The sequence below is a fragment of the Andrographis paniculata genome, unplaced genomic scaffold (assembly GCF_009805555.1).
Source record: "Andrographis paniculata isolate CXL003 unplaced genomic scaffold, ASM980555v1 Contig62END, whole genome shotgun sequence".
Classification (NCBI taxonomy): domain Eukaryota; kingdom Viridiplantae; phylum Streptophyta; class Magnoliopsida; order Lamiales; family Acanthaceae; genus Andrographis; species Andrographis paniculata.
Genome location: NW_026137598.1, coordinates 8,214,771 through 8,232,316, shown reverse-complemented (window position 1 = coordinate 8,232,316; position 17,546 = coordinate 8,214,771). Strand labels below are relative to the sequence as shown.

The window sequence follows — 17,546 nt, the reverse complement described above, 5'->3', positions numbered from 1 at the left end:
TATCGAACAAAGTATTTAATTTTTCATAATTACTCACTTTGATATACTCAGTCACCCGCCACGTTACGGGAATATATATATATATATATATATATATATATAATGTGTTAAAAAAAAAAGGGAGTGACGACAAAACAAAAGCGTGTAATAAAAGCGTTCATTTTTCTATTTCCGTATCGGAAGCGCTTTTAATCAACGGTCGGCAGAGACAGTGCCGCTGTAGCCTTTGTTTAATGCTTTTTAGTTTTCGCTCCGAATCAGAATAATATTATTCAGGGAAGATATTTTGATTTTCTTCGTTTCGTCTCCGGCGATTGCACCGAAGGTGAAATTTCTTTCTTTTATGCCTTCTAGGTTAATTATTGCACCACAAGGAAGCAGATCGTTCTGAATTGCGTAAGTGATCATCAAGATTTATGTGTATATATGTGTGTAAATATATGCGCGAATTTCCATGGCCTTGTATTGTTTACCCGATTCGTTTTCCGATGCCCTACCTCGTGTTCTTGTTTATTGGTTTGGGTGTTTCTTTGGCCTAAATTTGATCTCTCGATTCAGGTTATAGGGATTCCCGGATTTCTGAGATTTATTCGTTCGTACTGTAGTTTCTCGTTGTAGAATTTGTTTAGAGATAAGGAGAATGGGATACATAGGAGCGCATGGAGTTGCAGCTCTTCATCGTTACAAGTATAGTGGGGTGGATCACTCTTATTTGGCAAAATACGTGCTGCAGCCCTTTTGGACTCGCTGTGTGACCTTTTTCCCACTTTGGATGCCGTAAGTTTTCATTTTCCCTTTCTAGGTAGGGTCTTTCGATATTTTTTATTGATTTTTATTTTTTATTTTTTTCATGGATATCACTGATGCATTCTGTTGGTTGGCCGTTAATGATTGTTTTACTGTTGGGGTGATTATATATTAGCGGCTTTCCTGTTCTTGCGATTTTTTATTCATGATGAGGAGTGTTGGTTTCTAGAAATATTTGGACTCTTTCAGTTATATTGAAGAATGAGTGGTAGGAAATTTGGGGGGAGTTTTGTAATTTTTTCAAAGATGTGAAGCTTTGTTGTTAGGCAAAAGTACTGTTTTTAAATCGCTGTGAATACTACTTGATCACGAATCCTCAAAATATGACACAATTATTAACTGCCGCAAAATATAGAGTTTAAAGATTGTGTCAATTGTGGGAGTGATACTGAATAGCCGAAATTTTGAAAATCAGCAAAGCATACAAAATATTGCTGACCAGTGGAAATTAAAACTATGCAAGGTTCATTATGTTTAACGAGTTAGTAAAAGCATTGATTGCTGAAACTTATACTACTAGTATTTTTAATTTATGTCTATTGATGAATGCATCAGTTACCTTTTTGCAGTGTATTTTATTTAATTTCTGATGTTTTATGGTTACTAACTAAGTCTTGTTATCCTTCTGTGGGTGGCTGCTGTCCAGACCCAACATGGTAAGTCTACATCGAATGCTATCTCTTTTGTCATGTGTTACTACAGTATCCAAATTTTATTCTGTCTATATTCTTATATTTTACATGTTCTATTAATTTCTAGATCACACTCATGGGATTTATGTTTCTGCTTTTGTCGGCATTGCTTGGATACGTGAGCTCTCTCTCTCTCTCTCTCTCTCTCTCACACACACACACACACACGCGCGCGAGATTTACAAATTTTTTTGAATCCTTAAAATATAAAAAGTTACTGTTTGAAAGCTTATTAGATACATAACCCCTTTTAAGTATGTTCCAAGTTTCAATGCCCTTTTTGACTTCTTAGATTTTCACCTGACATTTTGAAAGACTTTCTTTCTCTTTTTTCGCTGACTACCTAACACCTTTGGCAGATATATTCACCTCAATTGGATTCACCTCCACCGAGATGGGTTCATTTTGCCCATGGGCTACTACTCTTCTTATATCAAGTATGCTCATTTTTCCTTTTATTTTTAATTACGTTGGGATTGAAGCATTAGCATAATTAATATAGGGTATTGAGAAGTAAAAGTCTAAAATATATTGAACAAGTTGGGGTACCTCATTTTGACTCTCCATCGTATTTCCTTTCCTGTTTATATATATATATATATATATTTGTTTTCTACATGTATGTTAGACGTTTGATGCTGTTGATGGAAAACAAGCCAGAAGAACCAGTTCCTCTAGTCCATTGGGAGAACTATTTGACCATGGTGATTTTTTTTCTATCATATAAACTTCCATTGGCTCATCTATGCAATTACTTTTGTTCATTTAGTTCTGACCATGTTGTTCACAAATTTCTGTTGCAACAAAATTGCAGGATGTGATGCTCTGGCTTGTGCAGTATGTTTTGAAATCTTTTTCTTTTCTTTTTTTCTTTTTTCTTTTTTTTTTTTTTTTTTTTTGTGATAGTGATGCTTGAGTTTGATTCGTCTTCTTCTTAAAAAAAAAAAATTAGTTTGAGGCCTTGGCCTTTGGAAGCACTGCAATGTGTGGGCGGGATACTTTCTGGTTCTGGGTCATATCAGCCGTACCTTTCTACTGTGCAACATGGGAACAGTAAGTGGATTTCCAGCCGTGAGTATTGGTTTTACGTTGCTGAGGAAAATTTGTTGTTGACATGAGTTTCTGAGCTTGTCTTGTTAGAAACCATAATAAGAAAACATTACAATATATACCAGATAAAAAGGTCTTGCTCGCAAAAATTGGCTGAACCTGTTTTATTGACTGTTATGGTGCATATCTGTACTTAGACAACGTTCTTTTTTCATTTTTCAGAGCTCCAAGGAATTATTTTCTTATCCTTTGGAACATTCTTTTTTTTAAAAAAATGTTTTTCTGGTTAATTTGAATTTATTTGCTTTCCTGCAGCTTTTTTACTAATACTCTCATTCTTCCGGTCATCAATGGACCTACAGAAGGCCTTATGCTGATATATGTAGCTCATTGCTTTACAGCTATTGTTGGTATTGTTTTCTGTACCCTACGCAAAAGCTTTCTTTCTAATTTCTCCCATGCATAATTATTAATATGCATTTAGAGACACTGAGCTTGGATGGATTTATTTCAGGCGCTGAGTGGTGGGCTCAACCATTTGGAAAGTCCATCCCATTATTGAGTTGGTTGCCATTTATAAATGGTAAGTCTTGCAATGGAAACAAATAAGAGAAAGTGATGGTTGATCAGCTAAATTGATTCATCTCTCAAGTAGTGTTTTTGGTTTCTGGGTAAATTTAATGCCCTCTGTATGGTGCTGTTGCACTTGATGTATGATGATTACAATTGCCACCATCACTTTTGCTCTTTTTCGTCCTTTTTACTCTTCCTTAGCTGGTATATCCTGCTAATTCTTATGTTTTCACTCACCTTGTCTGTCTCTTGTAATTCCATTTTTCTTTTGATCTGGCTCCTTATTTATAAGTTCATGATGGACTTTATTTTTTTTTTTTGCAGAAGTTGCAATGTATAAAGCTGTTTTGTTCCTAATGATAGCCTTTGGTGTCATACCAACAGTTTCATTCAAGTAAGTTATATAGTGTTAGTCGATAAGAGTTCTTTTTCCTATCCTTTTACCGCATTAAACTTTCTGCTATTCACGTTGGTGTGCACAGAGTGTGTGTTTGCTTTGAGGAGCTCAGACAGCTCTTTAACAAATTACTTTCCTTTATTAATAAATTGTTACTCAGTGTATTATGTATTCTCTCTGTGCGCTGTGCAGTTTTCTTCTACATCATTGATCTTATGATGTAATCTTTGATTGGAGTAACTATTTTGTGCAGTGTGTCCAATGTTCATAAGGTTGTTCAAGCAAGAAAAGGAAACATGCTGCTAGCATTGGCTATGGTAACTATGATGATGAATAATATCATGCCTTTTCTAATGCTACTTTGGAACTAAACTCTTCTATTTCTTGACAGCTTTACCCTTTTGTTGTGCTATTGGCTGGAGTTCTTGCATGGTTTGTCTCTGTTTACAATGGATGTGTGTGTTCATTTCATTATGCTTTATTCATTGTTCCATTGCTGACTATAACTTCACAGGGATTACTTATCTCCGATTGATCTTATTGGCAAACACCCGCATCTGGTTGTAGTTGGTACAGGACTTGCATTTGGGTTTCTTGTGGTAAGAACACTGTGTTTTGGATAGATGCTCAGATTTTGTTTGATGCAATCACTTTGAAATTAGGAACTTCACCATTTTGCACTGGTCAAACTTCTAATTTTAAGAACAGCTAAGTTTTATATGAAGACATATAGAGAGATATTTTATATCCTTTTCACTTTCTGCCATCTATCCATTCATCGTTGAACGTCCCTGTCAAAATTGGTTTTGAAGATTGCTTTTATAAATATTGTGTTTTAGCTGCTAATTCATATTTTATCATGATTCAGATAACATAAACTATATTTCTAAGCCTATGTGTAGTTCTCTCCACAGTTGATATTCTTGAGATCACCAAGTGCTGAATGAGCTTATTATTTACCATTGAAATTTTGTTTTGCAGGGAAGAATGATTCTCGCTCACTTATGTGATGAACCTAAGGGCTTGAAAACAAACATGTGCATGGTAATGCGCGCCAGTTTGAAAGATTACTTTCAAACGTCTAGCCCTAATCTTATTATTAATTAGTTTGAAAGACTCCCTTTGATGGATTAGTTCAGTTTGTGGATGATGATGCACTAGCAATTAAGATTCCTTTGCTGTAAACTATCCCTTTATGTTACACTGCCATTTTCTTGAGTCTATTATGATTCTATTCTATAAATTCTGCAGTCTTTGTTCTACCTGCCTTTTGCCATTGCAAATGCTCTCACTGCCCGGCTAAATGATGGGTATGTATATGGCATCTTCAATTCTACATTATTGCATTTATATTGGCGTAGCCATACTGTTTTTCCTCATTATTATACCACTTACAAGGCCTTTATACTATGGCAGAGTCCCTCTAGTTGACGAGTTCATGGTTCTTCTTGGTTATTGTGCATACACTGGTATAACATTTTTTACATTTCTGAATTACATCCTAGATATGTAATGCAATCCTCTTTACTGAATGGTTCTAAAACCACCAATGTCAAGGCTACATTTTCCTTAACATTTGATTTCAATTGCATGCTAGGGACTCATTTTTATTTTTTTTCTCTTTCCAGTTGTACTCTATCTTCATTTTGCGACTTCAGTCATTCATGAAATAACTTCAGCGTTGGGGATCTACTGCTTCAGGTACCGAATTTTAGCACTTGATTAGAGGCAAATAACTACATTTAAGGCCACTAAGTAGCATCAGGACAAATTAATATTTTGAACCAAACCAATCATATGTTTATATAAGCATTTTCTTATTTGCATTCTGTGAAGTAACTATCTATGCACTTTTTGTCTGTTCGTCCACATCAAATAATCGAGTTCACTTCCCTATCGAACAATATGTCCAGGATAACAAGGAAAGAAGCTTGAGCTGCATTCATTACACAATACCTTGGTTGGGCAATGGGTGTCTTGATGGCACCTTTGAATGAACAGGTTGCGCGGTATCGACGACAATTTTGTTGGCTAAGCACTTGTTAAAATTGTTTATATGCATTCGAGAGTAACTAGGCCTATTAATTATTGTTGGTTGGTTGTGGTTATTTTATGTATACCCTTAGACAACAACTACTGTCGTTTCTTGTTTTGAATATGGTTTTAAGACACAATAGGGGATAACTTTGATGAGTTGATCTATTTACAGTGTCTGGTGTCATGTTAAATGTGATTTATATTTATGTATGTATGTATGTATGTATTTACAGTGAAGGTTCATGAATTAGAACACGCTTTAAAAATCGTTATATATTAAATATATTTGCATTTTTATATGTGGAATATATAATATAAAATTTATGCAAAATAATAATATTGAGAGAAAGGGCCTTAACAATTGGGCTAGAAGAATCATATCTAAATACTCTTATTGGGCTTACTCGTTGTACTTTGGGCCTTCTTCTGTTGGGATTTCCATTGGGCCATTGTGTGAGAGAACAATTATTTGGGCTAGTATAAATACAGTAGCCCGCTATGTCATTGACTGTATCTGCACAATTTCCAGACGCCAATTCGCCACGAAAAAGTTCCTGAATTTCGGAAACAGACGAGATCAGAAGCAAGAAAAAGGCTAATTTGGGGAAGGAGACGAGTGAAGTGATTTTCTGTTCTCGTTGCAAGAGCAGCGAAAGTAGAATTGTGCTGAAAATTTTCGGGCTTGGAACTTTTGCTTGAACGCCAACAATGGTGTCTATAGCGGCAGCTAAAGCAAACCCTTACTCGTATTCTCGTAATCAGTTTCAGAGATTGAAGTTTTCCCAAAGCCTCTCTGTCAGAATACCTTTCTTCTCTGAGTTTTCAAGCCCGAGGCTCGTTTCGGTTAATGCTCATAATCCCAACCTCGATTCGAACAAAACTGATCAAAGTGTTTCGGAGTTTGGATCTGGAACTGGAAGCGTGGCCCATTCACAAGCATGCACATCCCCGTCTGCCGTCATTGATTTTCTCACGCTCTGCCATCGCTTGAAGGTGCGTGCATCTGGAGTAACTTGTATTGATTACAATTTTATTTATAAATGTCTTTTTTTTTTTTTTTTGTTTTTTTCGCGTGTTGAAAATGGTGTTTGATGTTAAAATGCTTTTGTTCGTGAGTGCAAATTTGTTTGAGGCGTTCATTTTCTAGTTAGGGGATAGGTTTTGGTGAAGCTTTAATTAGCACTTTTACGGTACGATGATTGTAACATCTGGCTCTATTTCTGTCTTGCAGTCTACGAAACGGAAAGGATGGCTCAATCATGGCATAAAGGGTCCTGAATCTATAGCTGATCATATGTATCGTATGGCATTGATGGCTCTAATTTTTGACGATATTCCTGGTGTTAACCGGGACAGGTTAAACCTAAGTAGATTTCTGGTCTTTCATTTTCCTTTTTGCCTCCTGTATGTTGGTCATATAACTTGAGGTTGTGTTTATCATTTATAGAGCTGAAAGATTAGTATGTGCAACATGATCATGACAATATCTAATTGAAGTTTAACTGTAACTACAGTAGATATTTCTAGATGGAAAATTATAAAACAAAACTTAGATTGCACTTGTTTAAGTGTTGGTTATATTCTAACATTGTATCACTGTTTGACACTTAACATAAAAATATGAATACAGCTACAAAAGTTTGTGGAATATATTGTGAGTGACCCTTTTCAAGTGGTTAAGGAGAGATTTTTTTTCCCTTTTCAATGTCTAGATTATTGCAGTAGCTACTTATCTCTCTCTTGTCTCGAAGATCTTTTGTTCTCTAAATAATGCTGGGTAATATTGCCATGCCTATATTGGCTTAGCCGGTCCATATGGTGACCAGTGAGTGAAATATGTTGTGCTGTGTGCGTATCAAGTCTTTTGAATTAGTTTTGTCTCATTATCAATGCTGAATGTGATTCTTGAATCTTATCTTTAATGGACAAATGTTTGGACATGGCCATTGAACATGAAGACAACACAGTAGCACTTGTGGGCTGTGGCTTTTCCCAACTTTCAAATGAATATTTTATATCTCTGTAATTCTCTTTGAAGTCCTCTCAAAATATTATGTCTATTTCAAATGAACGCACCAGTGGTACTTTATTTAGTGTTACATTCAGTGTTATGATATTGTTCTTAATAATACTGTAACAGGTGCATCAAGATAGCAATTGTTCATGACATTGCAGAAGGTATTTGTTTCTTGCTTCATTTTTTCTTTTTCTCCATTTTTTTTGAATGGCTCGATTAGTTATCTCTTGTTTCTCGTTTCACAAAGTATATTTGTGTATATGTATATTCCATATATAAGTATGCATGTTCAGACTAGTAATGCAAAGTCATAAAACCATTCTATGAATGATTATCATGGTGTCAATATGATAATTTTAGGTATCATGTATACCCTTGTTCCAGTGTTATATTCTAACTGCATCTTGGTGTGTTTGCCTTTTTAACATTGCATTCCATTGGAAATACTGCTAAATAATACTGTATTGTTTGTGTAAGTTTATTTAGCAACTAAAAGTCTTCATTAGCTCTTTGGGCTGAAATGTAAGGTAAGTTAAAAAGGTCAAATTGCACGATGAGGACTTGGCGAGAATATGGTCCTAACTATGCCCTGTGTTTACTCCAGAATGATGAACTTTCTGTGCGATATATGATCTCATCCTAGAGTACTAAGGGTTTCAAACATTATTGATGTTGAGCTTCCACATAACTATGTGACTTTCTGCTCATTCCTTTTTACATTTAATGATTTTGAATGTTTTTACTTAATAAGTTGTCATCAGTTCTGTACTGTGCCTTTAATCCCATCCCGTTTGCTTAATACATGTGATTATTCTATTTTGTAGCTATCGTTGGAGATATAACTCCATCAGATGGTGTACCAAAGGAAGAAAAGAGCAAAATGGAGCAAGCGGCATTGGAAGAAATGTGCAAGCTCCTTGGTGGTGGAATGAGAGGTGTTTATTAAGGCCTAAAACTTGTACATAATATTTATTCATTATACGATCTTGTATTGATTGTAATATATATCTTCATGACAGCTGAAGAAATCAAAGAACTTTGGCAAGAGTATGAGAACAACACGTCTGTGGAAGCTTCTCTTGTTAAAGATTTTGACAAAGTATATAATACTGAATCTATATGCCATTTTATTATAGAGTTGATACAATTTAATTCTTTTAGTTCTAGTCTCGAGTCCTTCAAGTCTTCTTACAAGCATATGATACAGCCTTTCCGATTATGCTTGCCTCCCTAAATAACTGTCTTCTACTTGACAATATATATATATATGAATATATACATACACAATGTGGGTGTGTGTGCTCTGAAACTAGCTAATAGTGCTTCAGACAAATTTTGTGAAGACCACCTCACATGTCATCTTATTCACATCTACAACTATATTTCTTTTCATATACCTAACTGTTGTAATTCATCTTCAGGTTGAGATGATTCTGCAAGCATTGGAATATGAAACAGGTCAGTTCGCACTTTTAAGTATGGCCTTACAATTTACTCCTCAACATTTTGTAACATTGCAGCCAAATTTCAGTCATACACTGCTCCATACTCTCCATCTTTGTTATATATATGACTGTCAGTTCTAAAGATTTTGAGTCTATGAGGTGTCTTGTTTATCCTGCACTAAAAAGACATTCGATTTTGCTGGCGTGACTTTATGACTGGATGATCTAATGGTGACTTTGTTTCTTGATCCTCTATGGCAGAGCATGGGAAGATCCTGGATGAATTTTTTCTATCAACTGCAGGTAAATCAGTGTTTTGATTCGATTCTGAGTGCAAGATTAGATCAGCAGTAACTAATTGCTTGTGTTTGTTGAATGAAGGCAAAATCCATAGTACAGTCGGTAAAAAATGGGCAGCAGAAATCACTAGTAGAAGAAATTCAGGACTGGCCAAAAGGGCTAACTAATCATCTTCTACTCCAATTACTTGGTTGGCCTGTTGTAATAACTTGGTCCCGACAGATGAGAATGTAAGAAAATACTACTAGATAGCAGCAATAATCACAAAAAAGTTGCAGTTGAATCATAAGGTAAGACAAGACAGACACTCATCTTTTTTAACACTCTGCAGCCCATGAGAGAGCAATATTAATATTATTACATTTGGGACAGTATTGTTGACTTGATCCCTATCCCTATCAATTAGTTATGTCTTAAACCAACATTTTTTTGTTTAATTAAGCTTTTGCTTTTGTGGAATGAAATCTCATGCCCAATAATGCGTGTTTTGCCACTGGCGGTGCAAAAACTATTACTATTACTCCTAATAATAATTATAATAAAAATTGGATTTTTAGGTCAAGACTGCAGTGTAGTGTATTGTAAGTACAGGTGTGCTGTCTGTTTCCCAACTTGTGTATATATTTTGATGAAATTCACCGAATGCTACTTGATTGATCATTTATTCATTAATTTCTTTCACTTCACTTCTACCTACGCTCGCTCAATTCATTGAATTTGACCAAATTATTTTTTTAGTGTGCTACCCATCTGGTGCAAAAGTCCCGGGACCTTCAAACAATTGCCCGGACCTCACCTTCCTTCCTCTTTCACACGACGCGGTTTCGAACCATTTTTATTTTTTTTATTTTTTTTTGGTCTGCGTCGTCGATTCTTTCTCAAATCTCAAGTCCCACAACATTAAATTCTCCAAAAAAAAAAAGAAGAAACCCTAGAATTGAAATAAATCAAATCCCCAGATTTAATTGGATGTCGTCGGCGATCCCCTCCGATCAGATGAAACAGCTGAAAGACATCTTCAACCGGTTCGACATGGACCGGGACGGCAGCCTGACCCACCTGGAGCTGGCGGCCCTACTCCGGTCCCTCGGCCTAAAACCCTCGGGCGAGCAGGTCCACCGGCTCCTGGCCAACATCGACGCCAACGACAACGGCGCCGTCGAGTTCGAGGAGCTGGTGGGCGCCATTCTGCCGGACCTGAACGAGCAGGTTTTGGTCAACCAGGAGCAGCTGATGGAGGTCTTCCGCTCCTTCGACCGCGACGGCAACGGCTACATCACCGCGGCGGAGCTCGCCGGACAGATGGCCAAGATTGGGCGGCCCCTCACCTACCGAGAGCTCAGCGACATGATGCGCGAAGCCGACGCCAACGGCGACGGCGTCATCAGCTTCGCCGAATTCGCTAATGTAATGGGCAGATCCGCCGTCGATCACCTCCACCTTTCTGTTTCCTGATTATCATCAGGTTAATTAATAATTAATTAAATAATTGTACATTTTCTTTTCTTTTCTTGCTGATCGATTATTCCCAGTTAATTAAAGATGACTTAGTAGTCTGATTAGTTTCACTTGAATTCTCTCCATCGTTTTCCCTTTTCCCCTGATTTTTATTTATTTTGTCTGAATTAGTACAGCTGAAAATTGGCAAGAAACGCCCCCGGTTCTTGTTAAAATAAGCACCGTTCTTGTATCTGTTGTCTCTGTGATTATAAATAAACTATCCTTCTTGTTTGAATATACGAAACAAGCACATGTACGGTACAGTCTCAGCTAAAAGATTCCTCAATTGTCAATGTTAGTTACAGACAGCTGAAAATTGATGTAATAGATTCTGCTTTATTATTCTCTTTCCAAGATTCCCCAATTGTTCTAATAACTTCTCATATCAATCAGGAGCAAACAAAATGAGCCTATCAGCACATTGGTTGAATCAATAGGTGGTATACCATATGTAGATTGCTATAATAATGTGTTGTTATATTATACTCCTTTTATAGATAATATATTTGTATTCATATATTTTGTGATAAAATCAATAATGTGTTGCTAAATTAGCTACACACTATTTGTCCTTTTTTTTTTTTTCTCGTGTAAATGTGTTTTTGTTATGTATGAGACAACAAAATACAAAAAATACAACAAAATTGTATGTATGAATCTCCCTCCCCTAACCTCAAACTATACAAAATGTGTAAAGACAACTGCACAAACCCACCGGAGAATCATACTCCGGCGGCCCTACCGGCGGCTCGTTTTGTCGTGCAAAGGATTCGTCCGCGCCAACGAGCGCGCCGTAAATCCAACGGTAGTCGGTCTTATCGACCTCTGCCTCACCATGTTGCAGAACTCCGGGTCGTCTGCGCGACCCTCATGCCGTATCCACTGTATCATCCCATGGTACATTGGAAAAAATCTCATCCGAACAGCCTTGTACGAGAAGTACGGCGTCAACGCAGAAACAACCGTGTAGAGCGTGACGACGTAGAAAGACGGAGTCGGGGCGAGGCAATCGACAAACACTCTATACGCCGTCGTCGAAAAGTTGATAGGCATCGACCCGTAGATCACGAGGAAGAGGTACCAAAACGCGATCCCGCCCCAGATGAAAACATGCTGTATCAACGTGAAGTAGCTGATCGCGAGCGCCATCTGGCAGTTCACGACCCAGACGACGCACGTGTACATCGTAGCCCCGACAACCTGGTACTCCGCTATCTTACCGTTTTCGTCGAATGCTTGAGGATTCAGCGCCTTCGTGCAGAAAAAGAATATTATTACAGCGCTGACCGCACCGTTGAGCATCCACCCGATTATTCGTCGCCAGGTGAAAAGAACATTTTGCACTCCTTCTTGGTACAACAACGGAAACTGGCAACGAATGTATTAAATGATCATCTCACCTAAAAATTTAATCTTAACAGTCGAATATAATGGTAATAAAAGAGCGAGCGATCTTTGCGCACCTTTAGGCAGAACCGAGCAGAAACATCCTGGTCAAAGACTCCGAGAGCAATCACCGGTAGCGATGTGAAGAACACGTTGTAGAGGGACAGGAACCAGTCGTTGTACGCAGGTTGTCCGGAGAAGGATGTGTAAGCTTCGTATATGAAGACGGTGATCCCGAACGTTACGTTCTTGTAGAAGAAGTAGCAAATCTGCACCAAACCTTACACTGTTAAGTCGCAAAGTTTCGTCGTGTTTAGTAACACCTTGTCTTAGTTCTTACCATCGAAGCGATCCTTCGGTAACACCAATGTCCGTGCACGAGAAGTAGTCGCTCCAAAAATCTGAACTGCGCTATCGCAACATCGCTCGACATTACAGCCTGCATTCCTTCGACGCCGCTGATTCCAATCCCGATATCCGCTTCTTGAAGCATTCCAACGTCGTTGGCTCCATCGCCGATCGCCAGAGTAGTCTTTTTCGTACCTTCTTTGACAAGCCTTGTTACCTTGTAAGATTCAGACAACAATCATCAGTTCTAACAATCCGATCATAATCCTACTTACAGTACAAAATCAAGACATCCTCGGACTTACCAGCGCCTTCTGTTTAGGCGACGAACGGCAACATATTACCGAAGCGCAGACAATCGCCAGTTCGAGGAACATTTTCTTGACATCGTCCTCCAGCGCGAATGCAAGAGATTTCCCATCAATGATCAAAGCAAAAGCCTCGGACTCCGATTTTGCAACCTGATTCTTCCCTTCGATGACCTGCTGGACAACGCTTTTCTTCGAGGCCTAAAAGAATCGATAAGGAGCATTCGATGGCGCTATTACACACAAATGCTCGATGAACGAATGTCATATATAAGACCGTAATCGAATGCTTACCTTGGCAATGGCATCCTTTTCACCGATTTTCTCCAAGCCGACAATCTCAGGGGTGTCCAATGTAATAGTAATCTGTTTCATTCCTTGTCTGAGCAAGCTACAAGCATAGCTGAAGAGACAAGCAAACAAACAGGCAAAGTCGATAGTATCGAATGTTTACTAGGTTGTAAGAAACTAGAGCTTCATCGTAAAGTACCCAATGTTGATCGCTGTTTCCATTTTATCCCCTGTCAAAACCCATATCTTTATTCCTGCCTGCGCAAGCTTGTCGATACACTCGGAAACCTGTCGCGGAGAGGCGTATCAATTCAGCTGTAATGATATCTATACAGAGATTGAACATGGTTCCTATGTGTGGTTTTATTACAACCACCGTACCCCTTGTTGTAGCCTGTCCTCGACAGCTGTCGCTCCGAGAAGAATCAGCTCCCTTTCGACTTCTTCAGTCACTTTTTCGATCAGCTCGTCACGATCAGCGCTGACTGAATTTTTGGCCTGCATAAAATTTTTATCGAACGCGTTGTATTCTTCTTCATTCAGCTCCCGGTATGCAATTATCAATGTCCTCAGCCCGGCATCGGCATACTCATGCACGTGCTCTCTTGTCTCCATTTCGTAATCCCTTCCGTTCTTAGCGAGTCTCTCGAACATGACACTGTAATAAAAGAACACAACGAGGTTCTCACCGAACAGCTGAGATCGAAACTTCTATGACGCAATACATATGTAATAAATTCAGCATACCTATCAGCTCCTTTGCTGAGTAAGAGTATCTTCCCATCCTCGTCTCTTAATATAACCGACATTCGCTTCCTCGCGCTGTTGAACTCCAAAACATTCAGTATCTTGTACGACCTGCATCAGAACACATCGTTTAGGACAATCTATGATGCAATAAAAATGTAAGCTTTTTAACATACCGACCTTTCGACATATTCCCCCGACACGGGGTCTAAGTCACGGACATGAACGCTATTCTGTGTCCTTTTAAAGAACTCGAAACCGATCTCTCTAGCTGCAATAACGAAAGCAGCCTCGTCCGGCGATTCTGCCTCGTACGTAACCTTCCCCGTGCTCTCATCCTTATCGGGTATCGCCGTATGACAAAGCGCCAGCAGCCTAAAGAACTTCTGGATGTCGTTTGAGCGAGGCTCCTTCACCCAATTCCCGTTCATGATCCGTTCGTCGTCAAAATTAAATCCCTTAACGGATGGCCTTCGCGGTGTCCCTGGACGATGCTCGTCATCCTCTTTCCCGTTCCCGTTCACCAATGGCGACCCTTTCCTCTTCGCCATAGCCTTCTCGACTTCTGTGATCCCGTGCCCGTAAGCAGTCCCCGCCACCGAGCACTTGATGAACTCCATCGAGTTGCACGTCAACGTGCCCGTCTTGTCTGAAAGTATCGTGTCTACCTGCCCTAACTCCTCATTCAGATTCGATGTCCGGGCATGAGCCGGCTTGTCAGCTTCCTCGTAGTACATATTCACATCCTGATTGATGAAGATGCTTTGAAGCACCTTAACGATTTCGATCGACACATACAGAGAAATCGGTATCAAGTAACTGTACAGCAACAGGGCTGTCAAGAAGTGCAGTACAGCAGCAGCCGGAGCGTTGCTCGGATCAAAATACCGTCTCGTATTATCGGGTCTGAGGTACCATCTTCGATGCCCGACGTCCAAGTCCTCTTTCGTAACGATCCCGAAGTAAACCGAGCCGACAAAAGCCATCGAAAATAGAAGCCCGAATAGAAAGTAGACGATCTTGTCCGTTTTCCTTTCGATATTGCTTCTCTTGGAGGGAGGAGGAGTCGAATTCTGAATCACCTTCGTGTCGTGTCCCGTAAAAATAACGGCTCCGTATATGTGGTCCGTGTTTCGCAGCTTCGAGTCTCGGAGGAGAAGCTGCTGAGGAGACAGGGGATGCTGATGTTCCCCGATTTCCATGGTTCCGACAAAGCTGTACAGATGAGCGTTAGGATCTTCGCATCTTATTACAGCCCTGAAATCTTTAACGTCCTCCTCCTCATTTATCGTACTTGATGTCACTTCTAACGCTTGTTTGAGCTTTAAATTCGTCTCACCGTCGAGGTTCATTGTCTCGACGTAGCAGACGGCGTCTTCGTAGCTCGACGAAAGGAGAACTAAATCTGCAGGGAAGAACTCATCCTTCTGTACCTTAACTATGTCTCCCACTCTTAGATGTCTCCATTCGGTTTGTTTGAACTTGCCGCCGACTTCATGAACCTTCACCTTTCGGTTGTTGACCTCAATGTCCTAAAAGTTACAGATGAATGAATGATCGTCGTGTTTAAAACGATGGAACTGTTTGAGAAACAATTTGATAAAAATAATATAAAGTGTGTGGATGAATGCATCTGGTTGAGTATTAGGGAAGTCCGAAAACAGCGACGGAGAATCTACGAGGCACTTGACAAAACCAAAACTTATGTCAAAGTTACGACAACATTAAAATCAAATCCAGTTCATAGATTCCTCAACTGACAAAAAACAGAAACATTCTTATCCTATCGATCACTTCCGGCGATTCCCAACATGCACTCAAAGTTGTTTGGACAATTTCCAGTTCAAGAGAATCCAAGGCAGGATAGGCAGACAAAATTAATCGAGGGGATTAAGGATAAATACCTGCTGTTTACGGCGCCAGTCTTCGATGCCTTCTTTAATCATGGTGGCTCCGATGACGATAATGAGGGGAACAATGGCGCTGACTGCAGAGTAAGGGGCGAGGGAGGTGAAGGACAGGATTCCGGTGACGAGGAAGTAGAAATTGGCGACTCTCCGGAACTGTTCGAACAGAGACTTGGGTAAGAAGGTTGCGGCGGTGTACTTGGTTGTCCGAACGTAATTTGTAGCGTAGTTTCGGAGGGCGGCGTCGGCGCGGTCCGGTTCGTTGCAGTGAACCACTCTGGAAAAACCCGGTCCGCCAATCTGGGAATGTTGTTCTTCATCTTTGGATGATCTCTTGTCACGTTTGAATGAGAACTTGCTCAAGTTGAGCCTCTTCTTCTTACCTGTTCTCATACTTCTCCTCTGGAAATCAACAAATAGAAGAGGAAGAAAGAAGATCTTGGTGTAATAATGAAATTCAGCTTAATTGAGAATGGATATTTAGCTGATTTCTTTTCTTTTTCTTCCAGATACCAAAAACCTAAAGGGAATAAAAATCAGAAAGGTGGTCTTTCTCCCAACTACCCAGTAATAAACAAATATTTGTGCAGACAACCAAGGAGTTTGTCCTCGACCCCCAATAACTCGAAAATGGAAAACCCAGTTGGTAAAAGGGGATTTATAAAAAATAGAAAAAGGAAATCAAGATGTAAGAATATTACAAGCTACCCCCAAAAAAAAAAAAAAAAATCGAGGCAAGAAAAACCGACAAATGGTGCCGCCATGAATTCCCCGAAGGATTCGATCTTGACGATCCTCTTCAGCTGCCTCGAATTCAGTCATCAGCTGAAGAACATGTGAAGGGTCGAATTCGATCGAAGCCGAGGAAGAATTGTTGTGGGAATTGAGGAAGAAATGGAGATGGAATTGTTGGTGGATATTTGCAAAAACGACTCTAATGCAAACGATTGACTTGGATCCCTCCCACCCTCGATCATTTTCTTATGCCTTAATTGACTTTTTAGGCCGTTGGATTTGCGCTTCGGACACGCGGAATGTTGGAAGAACGTTTCAAAACTCAACGAACAACCGTTTCCTAGAAAATTAGTGAGTAAAATTAGACACAGACAATCACAGCACCCGTGTAATAAGTAATATCAGTACCATCATACAATTCTGCCATTACTAAATAATCCCAATCAGTAAAAGTAAAACGATGTGTGTGTAGATGCTAACTTGTCTTTACCTTTTCTGGATAATCTCCCTTCTCGATGTTTCTGGAGGAAATTTACAGAATAAAAAGGAAAAGAAAAAACCAGGAAAGAACGACGACGTATTAATGAGAACGAAGGAGTACTAACGTGAGAAATTATTAATTATTTCTTGACAAACTATTTCTGGAGAAATTGAGAAATTCTTAAGATGTTTATCGGAAAAGAGGGATCAAGGGATTGTAAATTGTAATGGAAATTCTTTTTCTATTTTTGGGGTTAATTACGATCGGAGAAGATAAGAATTCAGTGCCGGCGAGCTTTGGGAGTGACGCGACGGCTGCGCCACGGCGGCGATATATGATCGAGATCATGACATAATTACGGTCAAAAAAGCTTCGTTGTCGTTCAAATACTGTGCGATGATCTTAGGCCCTTTACGAGGAGGAGCCCCCACACCGAATGTATATTTACCATCTGTTCTTCTTGCACAGTGCCTACGCTTTTCTTGCAGGCGTTTAACGGATATGTTTTCTTCGGGTCCTGGGACC

The 17,546-nt window shown here is 39.3% G+C and overlaps 4 protein-coding genes across 5 annotated transcripts; 3 read left to right on the top strand and 1 right to left on the bottom strand.

The window, feature by feature from the left end:
• The first annotated feature begins 198 nt into the window (after positions 1 to 198).
• LOC127260692 (choline/ethanolaminephosphotransferase 1) lies at positions 199 to 5,793 on the top strand. The gene is made up of 19 exons (XM_051288557.1): positions 199 to 396; positions 559 to 777; positions 1,454 to 1,463; positions 1,567 to 1,617; positions 1,859 to 1,936; positions 2,128 to 2,203; positions 2,314 to 2,336; positions 2,452 to 2,552; positions 2,865 to 2,959; positions 3,064 to 3,132; positions 3,447 to 3,516; positions 3,773 to 3,836; positions 3,911 to 3,951; positions 4,034 to 4,118; positions 4,501 to 4,563; positions 4,771 to 4,829; positions 4,936 to 4,988; positions 5,148 to 5,220; positions 5,433 to 5,793. Exons 2-19 carry the CDS (start codon positions 641 to 643, stop codon positions 5,452 to 5,454), a joined length of 1,170 nt encoding a protein of 389 aa, XP_051144514.1. The 5' UTR covers positions 199 to 396; positions 559 to 640; the 3' UTR covers positions 5,455 to 5,793.
• Positions 5,794 to 6,056: 263 nt separating this feature from the next.
• LOC127260690 (uncharacterized) lies at positions 6,057 to 9,601 on the top strand. 2 transcript variants are annotated; one of them, XM_051288554.1, is made up of 9 exons: positions 6,057 to 6,549; positions 6,788 to 6,923; positions 7,515 to 7,578; positions 7,697 to 7,734; positions 8,398 to 8,508; positions 8,593 to 8,672; positions 8,995 to 9,031; positions 9,280 to 9,321; positions 9,400 to 9,601. In XM_051288554.1, the coding sequence occupies exons 1-9, from the start codon at positions 6,265 to 6,267 to the stop codon at positions 9,483 to 9,485; spliced, it is 879 nt and encodes a 292-aa protein (XP_051144511.1). In that variant the 5' UTR covers positions 6,057 to 6,264; the 3' UTR covers positions 9,486 to 9,601. The 2 variants fall into 2 exon arrangements, with proteins under 2 accessions (XP_051144511.1, XP_051144512.1); XM_051288555.1 differs by lacking the exon at positions 7,515 to 7,578 and having other exon boundaries at positions 6,059 to 6,549; positions 6,788 to 6,912.
• A 577-nt stretch (positions 9,602 to 10,178) lies between these two features.
• Positions 10,179 to 11,335, top strand: LOC127260691 (probable calcium-binding protein CML15). The gene is made up of 2 exons (XM_051288556.1): positions 10,179 to 10,783; positions 11,212 to 11,335. Exon 1 carries the CDS (start codon positions 10,288 to 10,290, stop codon positions 10,771 to 10,773), a length of 486 nt encoding a protein of 161 aa, XP_051144513.1. The 5' UTR covers positions 10,179 to 10,287; the 3' UTR covers positions 10,774 to 10,783; positions 11,212 to 11,335.
• LOC127260689 (putative phospholipid-transporting ATPase 9) lies at positions 11,282 to 17,427 on the bottom strand. The gene is made up of 11 exons (XM_051288553.1): positions 17,031 to 17,427; positions 15,803 to 16,880; positions 14,079 to 15,430; positions 13,899 to 14,009; positions 13,533 to 13,809; positions 13,351 to 13,439; positions 13,155 to 13,263; positions 12,858 to 13,061; positions 12,545 to 12,769; positions 12,282 to 12,473; positions 11,282 to 12,186 (listed from the first exon to the last, which is right to left on the bottom strand). The coding sequence occupies exons 2-11, from the start codon at positions 16,196 to 16,198 to the stop codon at positions 11,557 to 11,559; spliced, it is 3,585 nt and encodes a 1,194-aa protein (XP_051144510.1). The 5' UTR covers positions 16,199 to 16,880; positions 17,031 to 17,427; the 3' UTR covers positions 11,282 to 11,556.
• Positions 17,428 to 17,546: the final 119 nt, after the last annotated feature.

Coding starts and splice junctions, on each gene's coding strand:
- LOC127260692 (XM_051288557.1), top strand. CDS start 641: ATGGGATACATAGGAGCGCATGGAGTTGCAGCTCTTCATCGTTACAAG. Junction 3,837..3,910: donor TGCTGCTAGCATTGGCTATG/GTAACTATGATG, acceptor ATTTCTTGACAG/CTTTACCCTTTTGTTGTGCT. Junction 4,989..5,147: donor TGGTTATTGTGCATACACTG/GTATAACATTTT, acceptor TTCTCTTTCCAG/TTGTACTCTATCTTCATTTT.
- LOC127260691 (XM_051288556.1), top strand. CDS start 10,288: ATGTCGTCGGCGATCCCCTCCGATCAGATGAAACAGCTGAAAGACATC.
- LOC127260690 (XM_051288554.1), top strand. CDS start 6,265: ATGGTGTCTATAGCGGCAGCTAAAGCAAACCCTTACTCGTATTCTCGT. Junction 7,579..7,696: donor AATGAATATTTTATATCTCT/GTAATTCTCTTT, acceptor ATACTGTAACAG/GTGCATCAAGATAGCAATTG. Junction 8,673..8,994: donor TTGTTAAAGATTTTGACAAA/GTATATAATACT, acceptor ATTCATCTTCAG/GTTGAGATGATTCTGCAAGC.
- LOC127260689 (XM_051288553.1), bottom strand. CDS start 16,198: ATGAGAACAGGTAAGAAGAAGAGGCTCAACTTGAGCAAGTTCTCATTC. Junction 15,431..15,802: donor ACTGGCGCCGTAAACAGCAG/GTATTTATCCTT, acceptor TGTAACTTTTAG/GACATTGAGGTCAACAACCG. Junction 12,187..12,281: donor CTGCTCGGTTCTGCCTAAAG/GTGCGCAAAGAT, acceptor ATTCGTTGCCAG/TTTCCGTTGTTGTACCAAGA.